Below are 17355 nucleotides of genomic sequence, written 5' to 3' on the forward strand. Positions count from 1 at the left end.
CTTATCCGTTCCCCACGCTATTGCATCAAGTATCCTCATCACTGGACTGCAGCTGGGATAGCGGAGTAAACTGGTTCTTAATACTGTAGACTATAAGGTAGAGAGCTACTTGGAATTGCTCATTTTAGGAAGAAGATAAGACCCAGAAAAAAACGATAATGCATGGGGCGAGGAAAGACAGGAGAATGCCGGTTTGCCAAGACAACACTATAGATCAAGTGCAACCGAGCTATGATCCACAGTTGGGCATAAGATATTGTGCATGTAATCTCTCTCCTGTCCTCACTAATTCATACATAGTCATAGCTGTCTGCATGGCGCTTGGTGAATACCGATGTTGCTATGAAACATAAGCCTCGCTTCGATTCCTAATTCACACTCCTTCTTGCTGATCCGATGTTGGCAGAGAGACTAGTCCAAACCCAAGAGAGATAGATTCCGGATGACTTGAGGAATGGGCTTGGAGCATATGCCATGTTAGGTATCTGACATTGGATCCACATTGAGCGATGTGATATGCTGTCCGAAATTGTACTCCGTAATTGCGATGTCTAGAGCCTTGATACGGCATATACGCCCTACAGTTAAGTGTGTCTGGGCCGGCTCCATAGCCGTTTAGTGTAGCTTGGGATCTAAATTAGCCCCAGGAACGGAAGTAACCGATACGAGCAGAAAAGGATTGAGGGTATATTCCAAGTGAACAGTCACATGGCTGCTCGGGGTGGGAATATAAAGACCTGCGGCCATGCGCTCTTCCTAAATCTCACATCTCTAGGCCACAGAAAATGGGAAAGCCAACAACCATGGGCTGGGCCATGAGGGTCTGCCTCATAGGGCTGACCCTATTGTCACTCGTTTGTTCGTCACTCTCTGTATATCTGGACGCGCTTTCTCCTTCCAAGACCGCGTCGCTGCAGGCTCGTGCGACAAAGCCGTTTACCCTACGAATCATGCCCCTAGGGGCATCGATTACCACTGGACTCAAATCATCTGACAAGAATGGGTACCGCATTTCTCTTCGCCAGCAGCTGCGCTACGCTGGATGGGAGGTCAACATGGTGGGCAGTCTGTCCTCTGGTACCATGCACGACAACGTGAGTAATCCATCTTGCGACAGCTTCAATCAAATGGCAAGTTTCTAACCTGTAACAGGAAAATGAAGGTCATAGTGGCTATCGAATTGAAGAGGTTGCAAGGATGGCCGAGAGGACCATTCCTCAACAGCCGAATCTCATCCTCATCAAGTATGTCAACCCCTGCTGCCGTCTCACGGTATATTCTCTTGCTGACTTTCCTTCCAAGTGCTGGCACAAATGATGCCACTCAGCCGTTTCATCCCGATACGGCCGGCGAGCGGATGAACGCCATGCTCACACGATTATTCGATGCCATCCCTGGAACAACTATCGTCCTGTCCACCCTCCTGCCCAATAAGTGGGCTCCGGAGAACGCTGCCTTGATCAGCGCGCAGATTCGCCAAATTGTAGCCGACCGCCGCGAGCAGGGGCAGCGAATTGTCCTGGCGGAAATGAGTGACTTCATCACGCTAGACGAATTGCAGGATGGTACCCACCCAACAGATCACGGATACTTCAAAATGTCCTCTGTTTGGTGGGCCGCTATTCAGGTAGCTGAGAAGGAAGGCATGCTCCAGCCGCCCAAAGATATCGGGGTCGATGACAAGAGCTCAACAACTTGCGAGAAAAAATATGGTAGTGGCAATGACCGCGGCCGAGTCCAAACACAGCGTGGAAGTGGGTATGATGACGGAGACTATGTCCATAGCAGTCAGCCCATGGGGTATCTGACGTCGGTTACTACCACCGGCGAAGGGGATGCTCACCCTGGTCTTAACTATGCCCAGCTGGTCAACAAGTGGGGTGCCCACCGTGAAGGTGCCCTGGATGAGCTTGTCTGGACCAGAGATGGTCTTGGCACTTGGATGTACATCAACAACAACAATGGGGAATTTGGCGCCGGCGTTAAGATTGATGTCAAAGACAACTGTCTTGCGCGAGGTGTGCGCTGGGGCGACGTGAATGGTGACGGTTACGACGACTTCATCTGCATCAGTCGCGAAGGTGCCATGTATGTTTCGATCAATGAGGGCGGCAACCCTCCTACCTTCCGGTCTATCGGCCTGGTGAGAGCTGCCCCCGGTGGCGATCTGAACCAGGCCAATGTGCGACTGGGGGATATCGATGGCGACGGACGAATTGACTAGTATGTTCTGATTTCTTCTGTCCTGGTGGCTCGGACGCTCATAAGACTAACATCAAAATCAGCTGTCTAGCCAAGGGCAACGGTGACATTCAATGCTGGAGAAATGGCGGCCAAAAGGATGCACCGACTGCCGAGTATCAGGGATACTGGCAGGACCTTGGGACCGTGTTCACTGGTAAAGGAATGGGTGACCTCAGGGGCGTTCGCTTTGTCGATATCAATGGCGACTTCCGCAGTGACTGGCTGTGGGTCAGTGACACAGGAGAGGTCACGACCTATATCAACAACCGGGGCACTGGTAAGAGTCTGAAGCCCGAGTGGCGAGCTGCTGGCGTCACGCATCCAGGAATGGGCAAGAAGGGTACCAGAGACCGTGTCAAGTTTGGAAGAGTCTATGCCCACGGTGGTGCCGATTATGTTGTCATCGAAACGAAGAAGGACGGAAAGAACTACAAGCATAACACGCACGCCTTCAAGAATACCGGGCATGGCGGTACTCAGCTGAAGGGTTTGTCATGCTCTCTCATCTCCAGTAGACATGTAACTAATCTTCAGCAGCGGACGGAGATCACTATTGTGACATGCGAGGAACTGGTGCAGACGACTATGTCTGGATTTCTCCCGAGGGTCGCGGATTCCTTTACGGAAATATCCACGATCCGCCTGTCTGGATCCCAGAAGGCATCGAAATTTTCAACGTTAATAAGGATCGGAAAGGCCTACACCTGGCTGACTTTGACGGTGACGGGAAGGTAATAACCTCTCTGCCTTCCATGCTAAGCGTATCTGACCCAATATCCCTAGTGCGATCTTTGGTCTGTCAATCGGGACACTGGAGAGGCTGAAGTCTGGTTGAACAAGTGGAGCGAGAGTGTACAGAATGCCTTCTTCACACACCAGGGTATAGTCACCGGCAGCGCAAAATGCAACGAGGGCTGGGGTGTTGGCCTTTATGACCTTGGACTGCGCTTTGCTGATATCGAGTGAGTTTGGTCGCGATAGATGTGCTTTTCATGACGCTAACAGCACGCAGTGGGGATGGGCGTGCCGATTACCTTTGCATGGAGTAGGTTTCTTCTGCTTCTTACAATGTATATGGGCTAATGTTGCATAGGCCGAATGGTCGTACAGATGGCTGGCTCAATAAGGGGGTCGGCAAATTCGAGAGTGTCAACCAGGTCAAGCACAGCGAGGGCTATGACCGTGCAAGTCAGTTCTATCCTTTAAGGCTCCAAATGTACAGGCAATGCTGACATATCCCTAGATCATCGGTGGGCGGATGTCAATGGTAAGTCTATAAACATGAGGTCTAAGTGCAAGGCGATGCTGAACTATTATGTCCAGGTGACGGGAGAGCCGACTTCCTATGGGTTGACAAGTTCAACGGCGACACTACTGTAATTTCCCCAGCGATTATTATCAGCTCATCAGCTAACAGGGAATAGGTCTGGGTTAATAATGGCAAAATACCTACCTCTGGTTCTAGCTTCAACTGGAAAAAGCTCGAGGGCCCACGATACCAAGGCTCTGACCGCGGCGTACGTACACCCACGCATGACAGAAGGAATGAGTCGCTGACAGCCATAGGCAAATTTGCATTTCCCCAACCTCGGTGGTCTGGGTAGAGCTGATATGCACCAGGTCATTCCCCGGACCAACGTTGTAAGTTGAACGCACGTTCCATATCATTCGTACTAACGCGGTGGCAGGCGTACACATGGTTCAATGAATGTCCTGGGGGAGGTGCATTGGATGACAGCACTCTGGACCCTAAGCTGGTTCCGTATGATCCTCCGAAGCAGCCTACACCAAGTGGAAACCCGAGCATTCCGACGCAAACACCTGAAATCCCTAGCAACGGGCTTCCAGAAGATTACTAGTATGTCCCATCGAAGCCAATCTCTCTCTTTGCTTGAACTGACAATGTCCAGCAAAAACTGGCCTCTTCATGACGATGATGTTGCCGATGATATCTGCGGCAATTTGGGTTACCTGGAGAAATCTCACTGGCAACAGTATGATATTGGTAACTGGCTGGTAATTACGTAAGTTTTCCCTGCGAATTTGAATACTAAATACTAAGTCGCATTGCTAGGTCTGCCTGGTATCAAAAGCTAACTCTCGACAATGGAAATGACTTCGAATGGGATCGAAGCGTGCCTGTAACATTTGCACGTTACAATGGCACAGATCGGGAGAGCGATGCTTATATCTGGGACTGTAATAATGTTGACAATACCTGCAGCGCTCAAAACCTTGGCGATTATGACAAGTGCAAAGACACTCGCTTCTATCGTGCAGCCGTCCTATATGCCGCGCAGAATCTGGCAAGATACCTTGAAATAGTCAAGAGCAGAATGAACACTGCTTGGGAAAAGATGGACTGGAAGAGCGCCAAAATGATCGATACATATTCTAAAGCCGGCCAGAACGACAACATATTCCCGGACACCAGTGCCCTTACTGTAGCCGCGGCAATTGCAGGAGGTCTCTCCGTTTTTATGATGCCTCAGTTCTGGGGAGTAGCCGGTGGAGCTCTGGGGGTTTCATCTCAGGTCGTAGGGTTCCTCCAGATGTCTAACGCAGAGACAAAATTCAACACCTATGCCGAGATGACCGACAAAGCCGCGGATATCTATGGAGCCTCGGAGGGCGCAGTTGATACGCTGTTCAACAATCTCTTCACCAAGGTACCTCCTAGAGATGCAAACTGGATCAATGCCCCGAATACGCTCTCTCTTCCGCGATTTTTGCAGACTGGGGACTTCGTCGACTCCCGGTCCGTCGAATCGGATAACCCCTTGGTGCCTTCGGCGGATAGTCTGGTCCCTCTGATTGCAGCTCCAATGGTCAAACTCCTCTGGGAAGAGCAAAAAGTCTGGGTGCTAAAGCTCGGCAACGACTTCTTCAAATCCCCGAAAAAGGGTGGTTATCACCCCTGCGACGGTGCTGGCGAAATGGAGGAAGTCTATGATAAGTATAGCAATTGGACGCAAAACAAGTTTTGTAATCCTGATGGAACAGCCTTCTTTGTTGTATGTTGCCCATCCTCCCACGCCGACTTCTTACGCGAATGTCTAAAGTCTGACTGTGGAATAGTTTTCCGGCACAACTACGACTCCCTATGGTCTCGACAAACTGGAGGAAGAATTTGGCTTCACCGGGCACGACATCGCCAAGTCCTCCGAGCTAATTCAGAACCACTACGGCAAGTATCGTCCGGAAATCAGCTCCGACGATTACTTCTCCTGGGTGCCGCCCACCAATAGCGGCGGCGATGTTGCTCTGTGGGAGTTGATGCGGTGGAACTTCCCAGTTTGTGACACAACAAAGCTAGAACCGAGGGATGTGTGGCAATGTGATTCGGTTTGGCAAGAATTTACCCAGGTAGGTTTGAATGGCTGTACTGCTTATGAACTTCGCTGATCTTCTTTAGTGTTTCACTTGGTATATGGTTCATCGGTGCCTTGGTATTGAGGATTGGCCCAACGACTATAGCGAGTGGGACAAGAGTGTATTCGGGTGAGCGGACTCCTATGGGCTGGATTATTCTCGACTCGAATTTTGCCTCCCTAGGAGAGTTGAAGGAAGATGATATAATATCCTACTGTATTAATGCTTGTCTCTCCTAACTAAAAGAATGAAATATTAGACTGCGACAGCACTCTTGTTAGGGTCAATGTATGTATCGTAACAAAAAAGAAAGCTTCAGAGGATCGGATTTTCGACAAGGTTGAGTTTAGAGGAAACATCGGTGTGGATAAGGTTGGGCTCATCAAGAAAGACTACACGGGTCAATATTTGTTAGCCAATACTTAAAATCCAAGTCAGCTACTAGGAGATACACCGATTCAATCAAGCGATTATGGATATCTCGATGTCTAGAGAGCAATTCCAGTAATTCCTCACTCACGCATCTAGCCGAAAAACTGTGGGGCAGCTGGAAACAACATGCATGAGATTTTCAGCTGGAATGCCTCCCGCAATTGATCGGCAGTCCAATCGTGTTGGCGGGAATTAGGAGAATCGTTCGCCGTCTAGATGCCTTTATCAGAGGCACATAAACGTCGATCATGTTAGGAAGGGGAAAGAAGGCATACCTCTCCCATGTCAGGTCTACTAGCCCTTGAAAGCTATAACTTTATATGTATTCCCTCCTTGTAGAGAGTTCACACTAATAGTAAGTTAAGTGAGTTAGCATTCACCAGTTAACATATAACTGCATCAGATTAGCATCAATGCATGCGTTCAATTGAAGCTCTCGAGTTGTTAAGATATCCTCGCCCTTCGGTAAAAGATTCCGGTGGATATCAGCCCCCCTCGAATCAGTAAAGTCGCCTTGATTTGCTTAGCGCAGGGTGTTCTAGTCTACCGTGATCAGCTTAAGCCAAAACTATTCATGTTTCCACATAACTGGCACAAGGCATCTACTGATTACACTCGATCGGTTCCCCAGAAATGTCAGCAAGATAAGGGTATTCACGAAGCGACACGTACAAGAACTACAGAAGCTTAATTATGTTTATGCAGAAGACAACTCATCCAATCAATGCTAGCGGTAAATAGAGTCCCGAAAGTGAGGTTGCCATGTGGGGCAGCCAATAGATCGCTTCTCAACCAGTTCTTTCGAGAATTAAGTTCTAAACGAAGGTAAGACTTTTCAGCTCTTAGTAGCGGTGAAGATAAGCTTCTATTCTAGCCAACACCACTGGACTATCGATCGACTATGGAGGACATGTTCCAGCTGAAAACTTCACGCAGCGTCGTCCGTGCTCTACTGCGTTTTTACCATGGAAGGAAAGATCGGCAGTCTACGTATATCTAAAGAAACCTATCATCTACAAAGCAGTACTAATAGGACACTACTTACGGCTTGCAAGTAATCACAGGAAGGACGCAGCTCCATAATTTTCCTCCAAGCTTCCTCCTCTACTGTTCAAAAACCGCCTCGAACAATGAATATCGCCACCACTTGCAACTCCTGGTCCCTTGAGCATCACAGACTCGAAGAAGAAAAGCGATGGGTTACTGATCTCCGCTTCAAGGCAAAGAAAGACAGTGGAGAATGGATCTCTACTCAAATCCGACTCGATGACTTTCTGGGGAACGATGATGGTAGGCCCGTCTATCCTCATATCCTTAAGTAATAGTCATGATAACAACTTCTTCACTAGGGAACTTCAATTATAGTTTGAGGTATCCCGCACGTAACGTTACTTCGTCCATGAGTAATCCCCGACTGGAGGTAACAAGAGATGGTCGACCGATTCTTCACGGTCGCCTCACTACCCGGGATGCCTATGGTCATGATAGAAGTCTTGATTTGTCTACAATTCTCTGGAATAGAGATGGTCGAATCTCTCTCAATGGTGGGTACCTGATCCAATTTGACCACCGACTCTGGTCAGGATGGCCGCTGATAAGACAAACAGAGGACGTGGCTCGCGCGGAAGACGAAAAAAGAAGAGAACAGGCAAGGCAGAAATTGGTTAGCGAGGCTTTTTTCTATCAATGTCCCAAGCGTCAGTTCTAATGTCACTAACTGTTCTCGAAGCTTGAAAAAGCGCGTCGCAACCCCCAACTGATGGAGCGTTTGAAGCGCCAGGGAAGACTTTGAGAATCGATGGGAAGGCAAGGTCGGCTCGATGAACAAAAAGGGGAAGTGGTGTTCGCTATTGATCGGGTTCAGCATATCCTATTCATGACGGTGTTATGGACATGATTTCTGTTACAAGACAGTCTCTAGTCAATTCTATAGTGGCATTGACTTACCAGGCATATAATATAAATTCCAGCTCTATCCCTCTCCCCGTCCCACTCCCTTTCTTTACCATAGAAACTTGTATATTCTGGATCGTAAATGTACGGTTAAGTAGTATACTTGTAAATTAGATACCACGGGCGGGTGATTCCACAAAGCGATTAGGGTGTAAGCCCGAGGGACTCTACGAATGCAACTATCATGAAGCTATTCAAGCTTAAGATTAACGGGCCGTGCCTATTGATTGTGCAGAATTAGAACCACTAGACAGTAGAAATAAGTCGCTAGGAGTTCTGATAGTCAATATCAAGTAACAAATTTTCGCAACCGCCAAGAAATCCACTCTGTTCTAGAATAAGTCTCGTATCTGTTCTCCTCTCTCTTCCTCCATAACCTCAAATCCCCTTCACTTCGCACGAACCATTCGCAAAGAGGACCCCGATTCATTCCATTTAATTCGTGGATCTTGGCACGAAATCTTGGCAGATCGTGACAATGCTCCGCAAGATAATTGGCTGGCTGTGTCCGTTTTAACTTTGCCGTGAGAACGAGCCAACCTGATATCTAATGTCGTGAATTTTCCTTTTCGTCTTCAATCTAGGGTTAGAAGAGATCAGCCCACTCTCTGAAGATTGTGGTAACCTCCAAGCAATGCTTCTCCCAGCCTCATTTTCGCGACATATCTCTTCTCTTCGATCTCTGAATCGGAAGTGGCAGAGACTCGTAGCGAGAAAAAGCGAAAATAATGACGGGCTGTCGAGTCGCATGCTAGATGTGTTTCTAAGAACCTGGGACTTAGGCTTCACCAGCTTTGGTGGGCCTCCCGTTCATTTTCGTATTCTGCATGAGAGATTTGTGCAGGGAAAGGGAGGCAAAGAAAAATGGGTAGATGAGCAGACTGTGCGTTGTTGTCCTGTCCCATCTCAATTCTGTCTTGCGCGTCTCTTCACCGAAGAATACTGTCGGACTGATAACCATGGCAGTACCAGGAGCTCTTTGCTATATGCCAGGGTCTTCCTGGCCCGGGAAGCACAAAGATGATCTTCTGCCTTACCTTGTTACATGCTGGGTTTATTCCAGCACTGTTGGTCTTCTTCGTTTGGAGGTAAGGGGTCAATGTCTCTTCCTATTAGGTTCTATAATAGAATTTACAATCCTATAGTCTACCGGGAGCGATTGGCATGTATGCTCTCTCCCTTGGTGTCCAGAAAATTGGCGACACCCTTCCTTTACCAGTGTATGCGCTTCTCTCTGGTTTAAACTCCTCAACTGTTGGGATCATTGCACTTGCAGCTGTGCAGTTAGCCGAGAAGGCGATCCGCGATAAGCTCACTCGCATCTTGGTGATATTCGGGGCATGTGCTGGCTTATGTTATAATTCTCTGTGGTATTTCCCACTTTTAATGGTTGTTGGAGGCCTGGCAAGCATTATCTGGGATGGATGGATGAGCCAGCGAATCCGGAAGATCAAGCTTGCATGGAAGAGAAGACACACGGTCCATCCTACCACTGAAACGGAATTAGCAACTATGGAGAGTGTTCCGATGGAAGAGGGTGGACGAATTCCCGGCTCTAGTAATCAAACCGGCGATACGACTGAATCGCAAAGCAATCCAGTCCGATCGCGAAACGTTGGTCCTCGGGGCGAATCGGTACCATTAAGCTCGGCAGACATTCCTCCTGATCAGGATGCAGAAGGGCATCCTTCGCCGACCCATAGTATCCGTATCCGAGTGGGAATCCTCATTACAGTGTGTTTCTTTGGTGAGTTTCCTTTTAGGCAATTACCACCGCAAAAGTGAAATTAACCCGACTCTAGCATCTTTCATTGGCCTTCTTGTTGGTAGAAGCGTCTCCCAGGGACCACCATTGGCGCTTGACCTTTTCACCAACATGTATCTGGCTGGGACTATCATCTTCGGCGGCGGGCCAGTTGTTATTCCCCTCCTTAGGTCCTATGTTGTTGGACCTGGCTGGGTTTCTGGTCGAGACTTTCTTCTCGGACTAGCAATCATCCAAGCATTCCCAGGCCCCAACTTTAACTTTGCTGTTTATCTCGGGGCTTTAGCATTACAAAAGTCACCGTCCCCAACCATCTTTGGTGCCTTTCTGGGAGGACTCGGAATCTTCTTTCCTGGGATTGCATTGGCTGTTGCTGTCCAGAGTTTTTGGGGGACTCTCCGGAAGCGAAAATGGGTTGTCGATTTTCTGAGGGGTGTGAATGCAGCGGCGGTCGGCTTAGTATTCACTGCTGTTTACAGGCTCTGGGAGATTGGGTATCTTACTCCTGGGACTACTGATGGGCAGAGTCTAGCAAAGGAGCCATGGTGGGTTGTAGTTGCTGCTGTCACTTACGCAGAAAGTGCATGGTTTAACGTTCCCTCTGCTGCTGCGATTATTATTGGGGCTATACTGGGGCTTTGCTGGTATGGGGTGGTGGGTTATTAGGCGCGGTGACAGGGTGTAATGACTTGTATAATTGCCCATGTTAATTAATGGAGGTCTGTACATGGCCCCTCTACTGACACAGCTACCCTTTGATGGTGTTGTTTTCTCTATCGTATATTCCAACAGCTTTCAAGCTGCTTCGGAGGACTGTTGTGAGTCTAGGTGCTTTATACTGGTTGATCGGAGTTCTACAGCTCTAATGTGCTACTATCTACTTCGAAGGTCCATTATTCAATCAATCAATCAATCAATCAAAATTCTATTAACCTGTTCGAGCCTAATTACTGAACGTCTAGCGATGCAGGGGCCTCGAAGAGCCTAGAATCCAACGTAGAACACCGTGATACGGTGATACCTACAAGAGAAGATAATGGAATAAATTTTTAAAGTACAACTAAAGCCACCTGTCACACCCCTGGCGGTTGTCTCCTCCCATCCCTTGCCATCCTACATTTCCAGCTTCTTCTAGTGTCTCCTAGTCGGTGATCATTAGTAGGCGTACTGAGAAGGTTTGACCACTCTGGTATGACCTTTTATATACCACCTTCCATGTCTGTCCCTCTTTCATAGTAACCAGTGTGCTCGACCTTTCAAAATTAGCTAGCATATTGTCTTAAGATAGGATATAATTCTGTCATAGTTTATTTTCTCTTGGATTTTAGATCTAGTTTATCTAGTATAGCTGTCTAAATACAGTATAGAGTAGATACTAAAATAGGATATATCTGGAAATTTGAGACCCTTGTCTATAACAATATTAGTCGGAATTAGAGATCTTAAATTTAAAGAGAAAGTACCTTATTCTAGTTCTCTCTATTTTTATTTGAATAATAATGGATATATACAGCCTAGGTAGATCTTTGTAGAGATCCAGTATTTTTTTATTTGGAATCTTGACTAATTTTTATATAGTTCTACTAGATTTCTCTGTTCCCTATTCCCTGATTTAACTGTCTTTGATCTGAAGGTGCATCTGCTGTTTGGCTACGGTAGCTAGACCGATAGCTTTACCGGTTTGCTGTGTATCTTTATTTACGGCTTTATCGGCAGCCTTATTTCCGGGGATTCCGATATATGTCAGTGTCTACTGGATATAAATTTGATTTTATATATTGTACTGTGGTACTATATAATAGATATGCTCTAATATATATTGCCCTAAAGGTCTCTGAGGACTATAGACCGCCTGTATAGCAGTCTAACTATCTATAAAAACTGTAGCTGACTTCTACTACTTCTGTCTCCAGTGTGCGGCTATAAGTCCGTCCTTCTGAAATAGAGAGGTTACTGGCTCCGATCCAGCCATTCAGCCTACTTCCACCTGTATACACTGCGATCCCTGTTTCCTGGCGCAGTACTGCCTATGGTAAGGTCGATTATTATATTCATTCGTCCCACATATACTGCTCCCGTGATTGTGGGAACTCCTGGAACTCAGCTCAGTGGAAATAAAGACAAAGAGTGTTTCCGTGTCGGGCTGCTACGACCGCTGATATTAGCGGTCATGCAACCATCGTAGTTCCGATCTTTCATTTTTTTATTGGTTCACACATACTGTCAAGGGCAGTAGCATTACTAATAATACGAGGCGATGATTCATACGGTTCCGGAGTAACCGTGGAAGGCCAACAAGCAAAATGCTTAGGGCACCGTTCTCCAATCAGAGAAGTCCGTTCATATGCCCTAATGCGTGGCACCTGCTAGTTTATCAGCACTAGAGGTACACTGCATTCAGCTATAAATCCTCCCTGCTTTCCACTGACTTTGCCTTATTCTCAGCATTTTCGCCCTGTCAGCGAACCATCTTCTGCCGACCAATACTCGATGATGAGGCACTTGCTAACTGTCAGCCTGGCTCTGGTGGCTACTGTGGGAGCCAAACCTTCTGAGCCCGTCGTTGACTTGGGATATTCGTCCTATCAAGGATATTATAACACAACAACTGGGCTCAATATCTGGAAAGGGTGCGCAGTGATCACCTTTGTTTGCCATACTACCATGTCTCATCTCCGCCTTCACTAAACGTTTGTTGATTTTGTGAGCAGGATTCGCTATGCTGCCCCTCCGATCAATGAGTTGCGATGGCAACCCCCGGTAGCTCCTCCTCAGAATGCTAGTCATATTCACCTAGCCGTTGACCAGCCACCTGTCTGCCCGCAATCCGGTGCCGCTGGGACCCCAACCGTCTACGGCTTTAACTCGGACCCAGGTGATGAGGATTGTTTGTACCTGAACGTCTATGCACCCCCAGGAGCGTCGGATTTGCCGGTCTTCGTCTGGATCCGTAAGATCCCATTATGTTCTTCTTAATTAGTGTAGATATAACAGTCGGGGTATTGTGCTAACTTTCGCATAGATGGGGGCGGATACGGCCTCTTTGGAGCTATCTATGACCCTAGTCCGCTAATGAACACCAACGGCAACGGCTTTATCACGGTGGAAATCCAGTACCGTCTTGGGGCGTTTGGCTTTCTGTCATCCCCCGAGGTTCACGAAAGAGGTACAACCAATGCTGGCCTCCTGGACCAGCGGTTCGCACTGCAATGGGTTCAACAACATATCACGAAATTTGGGGGCGACCCCAGGCGCGTCACTATCGGTGGCGAGTCAGCTGGTGCCGGGGCAGCCATGCTGCACTCCCTGGCGTATGGAGGAAAAGAGTCGAATCTATTCCAAAACGTAAGTACCAGGGTTTTATTTCATTCGCTTTATCATCCTCTGAATCCTTCACTCACGCAGACTATGCGCAGATCATTGCGGCTAGTCCGTACTCAGTACCCATCTACCCATATGATGACCCCATACCCACCGGCTACTACGAAGAGTTTGTCGAGAAGTCGGGCTGTGGTCCATCTTCGATCGCAAAGGCCCGGTACAACAGCAGCTTCGATTGCTTAGTTGCAGCACCGAGCGAGACGCTCCAAAATGCCAGCGGTCTGGTTTCCGAATCAGGCCTATTCGGCACATTTGCATTTCTGCCGGTTATTGACAATGATCTCATTCGCGAACGGCCGTCGGCGCAGTTACTCTCAGGCAAAATTAGTGGTCAGCGAATCCTTGTCGGAGTACGTTCGTCTGTCTCCTTACCTTCAACCCTATGATACGCTAACAGGCTGTAGAGCAATGCTAACGACGGCGTCCCCTTGAGTAATCCGAATGTGGTGACCGGCGCCGCATTCAACGATTACCTGTCGGCGACATTCCCCAACTTCACCGAGACCGATCTCGCCTGGCTAAAATTGGTCTATGATACGGCCGATTCTCAGCCCACCGACGACAGCCCCAGATTCGACACCCTGGGCACTTCGGGTCCAACGGCAAAGAACCAGTCTGAGGTGGCGACGGGACTACAGCAGACCGTGTTCAACATCTTTGCCGAGTCCACATTTGACTGTCCTGCCCAGTGGCTCGCCGAGGCGTTTGGGGAACCTCCCCACCAGGCCTGGAAGTACCAGTACTCCGTCACGCCAGCCTACCACGGCGCAGACTTGAAGGCCTATTTTCCCACCGAAGCGTCCTGGCCTAGCAAGGGGTTCAACTACGCGTTCCAGAAGATATGGGGCCGTTTTATTATCAATGATACGCCTATTATTCCCCTCGAAGATGCCACTGCTAATCAGAGCCGCGCCGTTGTTCCTCAAAATCCACACGGTCATCTTGACTGGCCCCAGTTCCACCCATCCGCCCCTTGGCAGATGGACCTAAATACCACCGGCGGCACCGTCTCCCCGGTTGTCGTCACACCAAACTACACCTATTATATCCGGCAAGGCGACGATATTGTAAATCATTTCCGTCTAGCGAATGCCTATACTTGGGAAGGAGGACGGGGTCTGAGATGTTTATTCTGGCGCGCTGTTGCCGATCGGATTCCGCTGTAACCCCGGAGGCCGAGTACATAGTAAATTCCGCCTGAGGGAAGATCCAGTGGAGCTAAAACCAGCCCGGTATAGATCTTCTCTCTAGACCCTTAGAATTAATAATCCATTCCAGAACGATGTTACGTACCTCCAAATAAGGGGGCAAAAGCTTAGCACCTCTAGGTTGTCCTACGTACTCGTAACCGGTGCCACACAACGAAGACAGTAATGATTCGCGGCCCTGTATATAAGTATTCCGCGGGTTCACATGTCGTTTGGATCCATAGTTATATTTATCAACTATCATGGAACCCCGAGGCGGTGAGTTTCACATTCTATTTACGTGTTTCCGTGGAGAAAAGGGAAGTTGGGTGCCGATCTATTGCAGCTGGTGACTATAGTGGGGAATTTTGGGAATAATGTTATGGAGAATGTAGATCCGGGAGATGTAACCGTTCTCCTGTGACAGGATAACCCTATAGAATTGGTGACTTATGATATTCGAGATCGGAATGCTATAATAAAAGGCCATGTCTCAGATCTACTCCTTAATGGAGGTGGTATACCCGGGGTCTAGAACCCTGCGTTGTATCGACTAGTGAAAGCTGAAGCTGAAGCTGGAGCTGGAGCTGGAGAAAGATTTTGCTCTTGCGGTGGTGTCTTGCGAGGTTTCACCAGTTCTCGTATTTGGAGTCTTTGTGACAACGTAGTATGGTGCGATGATGCAAGCGTAGAATATACACTGCAGCAGGCTAAGCTCTTAGCTGAGGGTCCATATTATGATATCCCTGTTTGGAAACTGAGTAGAAGAAAATTCAGCTTTCCAGGTGACCTTCTCTGAAGACTGCGGAACTAAACCTTCTATCGGCAAGCGATGGCCTGATTACTCACCTCGGCACGAACTGCATAGGCGAAGTTTTTCCAATGCATCTTTTTGCCTCTTTTTTTTTTTTTTTTTTTCTCTTCCCTCCCCCTTTTTCTTCCATCCCTGTTCCTTTAGCCTTATTAGCGGGGTTAGCTGGTCGTATTCGCACAGTCAAAGATAACTTTCATGTTCCCAAACTTGGGCAAGCTGAGCATATCCCCTTTTTGGTTTTCATGAGTCAAGAACCATTCTCTTTGAAGTGGAGGGTCCTTGAATACGGGTGTAGCATGTCTAGTGTGGTCGCTTACAACCTTCCCGAGCAAGATCGCTTAAAAGTCGGCCAGTCGGGATGGAGTTAATTTGCCTAGAATGGCCAGTGGGTATGCTCGGGGTTCAGGGACGAGGTTCTCCGTTCGAAAACATGCCCTAATTGACCTACCTAGGCACCGAGTATATTTCTCCTGCATGTGATTCGATAAAATCCTGTCATGGCCCATGGGACTTTAGCCCATAATTGCCTAATTATAGTCTAGCTATAAAATTGATCTCTAAGATGGTATCCACCCACTAGTGCCCTATCCTAGGCAGTCCTGTTCCATTCTGTTCTGTTCGCTCTCATGGAGCTTACTTGATTCGGGAGAGAATTTTTAGTTATCTCTTTCACATTAATAAGTAAGACATTAGGAGTCCCAACAGTGCACTAAGAAGTTAAGAACCCGGTGTCTGTGGGCACTCGGGATTTGCCCTTCGGGACGGGAGACGTTGGAAAAGTTGACACCCGTTGGATGTCAATGGGTATGGGGAAAAGCCTCCACCTGCCGCGGTTTCCCCGATAGGCCTTATCTACCGGTCTCATTTACGTTGGTTGTAATTGCCTTCAGAGATAATGGACAGCTCGCAGAATGAAGTCTGATATATGCATTAGTCCCCACAGGGCTACCAAAGGAAGCACATCAATTCCTAAAGTGGCTTATTAAAGTTAAAATAAACTCTTTGAGGCTATTGCCCTACTCAGGATGTCATCTCTTTGTCTGTGACACAACCTGGCACTTAGTTTATGTCACTTAAAGCCCGCAGTAAATTATGGCCATCCCTGTCGTATGCCGCACAACAGTCCCGGCTCTTATGCGTTCTTATGCAGGGACCACGCGCATTTTGTAAGACAACAAGGGCCCCTGGTCGCCCAGTGCATCATACGAGGCCGGAACTGTTGCAGCAGCATGGCGACGCTGCATGGGTGCTGAAGGATCAGGCTCGTCAGATTCTGTCGGGATGGCCAATCGAGGATGCTATGTTCGGTTGTTGAATACGGGTTGAGCTGTCATTGTTTCATAAACCATTCTCTCAATCGGCCCATATCTATCGCAGCTGTCACTACAATTGACTTTTGGGGTGTGTTTCAGAGCGATGATTCCGGTTGCCCCGATTAGACTTGTATGTTAGCCGCCTAGGCAGGCGCAAGTAAAGTTCTGGCATTGTATCAAAGAAAATTCGTATAACAGACATGTCTTAAGCGGCTTTGCCCTGCGCGAATTGACCAATCTATTATTTAATGTTTGCTATCTGTCACTTTTAATTAGCCAGTATGTCTCCGTTGAGACGAAATAGGCAAGAAAAAAATAAGTTAGTTTCTTGGGGTGCTATAGTAGATCCCATTAAACATAAAACCCATGTTAGTGCAGGCACGCTAAATTGTACCATAACAACCTTGGCCACGCGAGAAAACCACCGATTGCTCGAGAATTGCAGAATGTGATCACCGAAGGAGTGCCCTAACCAGGGTTCGGCGTGGGCCCTTTGATGTCATCTCAACGAGCGCCGGTGATGTTGACCTATTCTAGAAAGGGGAGAGAAGGTCTCGTTTGTTCGGGAGGCGACGTGTGTGGCGGCACGCTTTGATCTCTGGTCGTTGATTAAGTTTTTGATATGTCTGTTCCCACGTTGGCGAGATGGCTTTCTCGGAGAAACTAAATGGATGTGTACATTCTCGTTTCGGCGATTTCACCGATCGGCCGAAGATAAGGTTCAACATGTTTTTGTATCCTTCAGTACCGTGGAATGGAATTGATTTCTGGAGAGCAAGCGAGGGTCCAAACGGTTCAGGGTGGAAAAAAAAAAAAGTCACGGATCGCCACCTGTCAGCTGAGTCAGCGTTTTGTTTTTGTTCTTTTTTGGCCGTTGCATTTGCACACGTAATT

General features: G+C 47.9%; 5 protein-coding genes across 5 annotated transcripts; all 5 read left to right on the forward strand.

Annotated features, from left to right (window-relative positions):
• Positions 1-803: 803 nt before the first annotated feature.
• On the forward strand, positions 804-5649 carry BDV38DRAFT_293795 (uncharacterized protein; the record flags this gene model as incomplete). The annotated part of the gene is made up of 15 exons (XM_032062335.1): positions 804-1094; positions 1153-1244; positions 1303-2223; positions 2286-2731; positions 2782-2975; positions 3028-3206; positions 3257-3289; positions 3338-3432; positions 3488-3511; positions 3568-3620; positions 3669-3793; positions 3983-4102; positions 4155-4268; positions 4319-5258; positions 5323-5649. The coding sequence occupies 15 exons, from the start codon at positions 804-806 to the stop codon at positions 5647-5649; spliced, it is 3954 nt and encodes a 1317-aa protein (XP_031912680.1).
• Positions 5650-7178: 1529 nt separating this feature from the next.
• BDV38DRAFT_283830 (CVNH domain-containing protein) lies at positions 7179-7840 on the forward strand (the record flags this gene model as incomplete). The annotated part of the gene is made up of 4 exons (XM_032060119.1): positions 7179-7338; positions 7398-7592; positions 7656-7711; positions 7778-7840. The coding sequence occupies 4 exons, from the start codon at positions 7179-7181 to the stop codon at positions 7838-7840; spliced, it is 474 nt and encodes a 157-aa protein (XP_031912681.1).
• Positions 7841-8635: 795 nt separating this feature from the next.
• BDV38DRAFT_271960 (putative chromate ion transporter) lies at positions 8636-10432 on the forward strand (the record flags this gene model as incomplete). Its single annotated transcript, XM_032057404.1, has 4 exons — positions 8636-8884; positions 8968-9089; positions 9147-9748; positions 9804-10432. 4 exons carry the CDS (start codon positions 8636-8638, stop codon positions 10430-10432), a joined length of 1602 nt encoding a protein of 533 aa, XP_031912682.1.
• A 1569-nt stretch (positions 10433-12001) lies between these two features.
• BDV38DRAFT_249351 (putative carboxylesterase) lies at positions 12002-14803 on the forward strand. Its single transcript, XM_032054836.1, has 6 exons — positions 12002-12100; positions 12212-12396; positions 12478-12716; positions 12789-13111; positions 13183-13497; positions 13552-14803. The coding sequence occupies exons 2-6, from the start codon at positions 12257-12259 to the stop codon at positions 14311-14313; spliced, it is 1779 nt and encodes a 592-aa protein (XP_031912683.1). The 5' UTR covers positions 12002-12100; positions 12212-12256; the 3' UTR covers positions 14314-14803.
• A 1311-nt stretch (positions 14804-16114) lies between these two features.
• BDV38DRAFT_110566 (uncharacterized protein) lies at positions 16115-16603 on the forward strand. Its single transcript, XM_032050968.1, has one exon. It carries the CDS (start codon positions 16215-16217, stop codon positions 16461-16463), a length of 249 nt encoding a protein of 82 aa, XP_031912684.1. The 5' UTR covers positions 16115-16214; the 3' UTR covers positions 16464-16603.
• The last annotated feature ends 752 nt before the right edge of the window (positions 16604-17355 follow it).

Source organism: Aspergillus pseudotamarii (genome assembly GCF_009193445.1).
Source record: "Aspergillus pseudotamarii strain CBS 117625 unplaced genomic scaffold BDV38scaffold_33, whole genome shotgun sequence".
NCBI classification, from domain to species: Eukaryota; Fungi; Ascomycota; class Eurotiomycetes; order Eurotiales; family Aspergillaceae; genus Aspergillus; species Aspergillus pseudotamarii.

Coding starts and splice junctions, on each gene's coding strand:
- BDV38DRAFT_249351 (XM_032054836.1), top strand. CDS start 12,257: ATGATGAGGCACTTGCTAACTGTCAGCCTGGCTCTGGTGGCTACTGTG. Junction 12,397..12,477: donor GGGCTCAATATCTGGAAAGG/GTGCGCAGTGAT, acceptor TTTTGTGAGCAG/GATTCGCTATGCTGCCCCTC. Junction 13,498..13,551: donor GTCAGCGAATCCTTGTCGGA/GTACGTTCGTCT, acceptor AACAGGCTGTAG/AGCAATGCTAACGACGGCGT.
- BDV38DRAFT_110566 (XM_032050968.1), top strand. CDS start 16,215: ATGTCACTTAAAGCCCGCAGTAAATTATGGCCATCCCTGTCGTATGCC.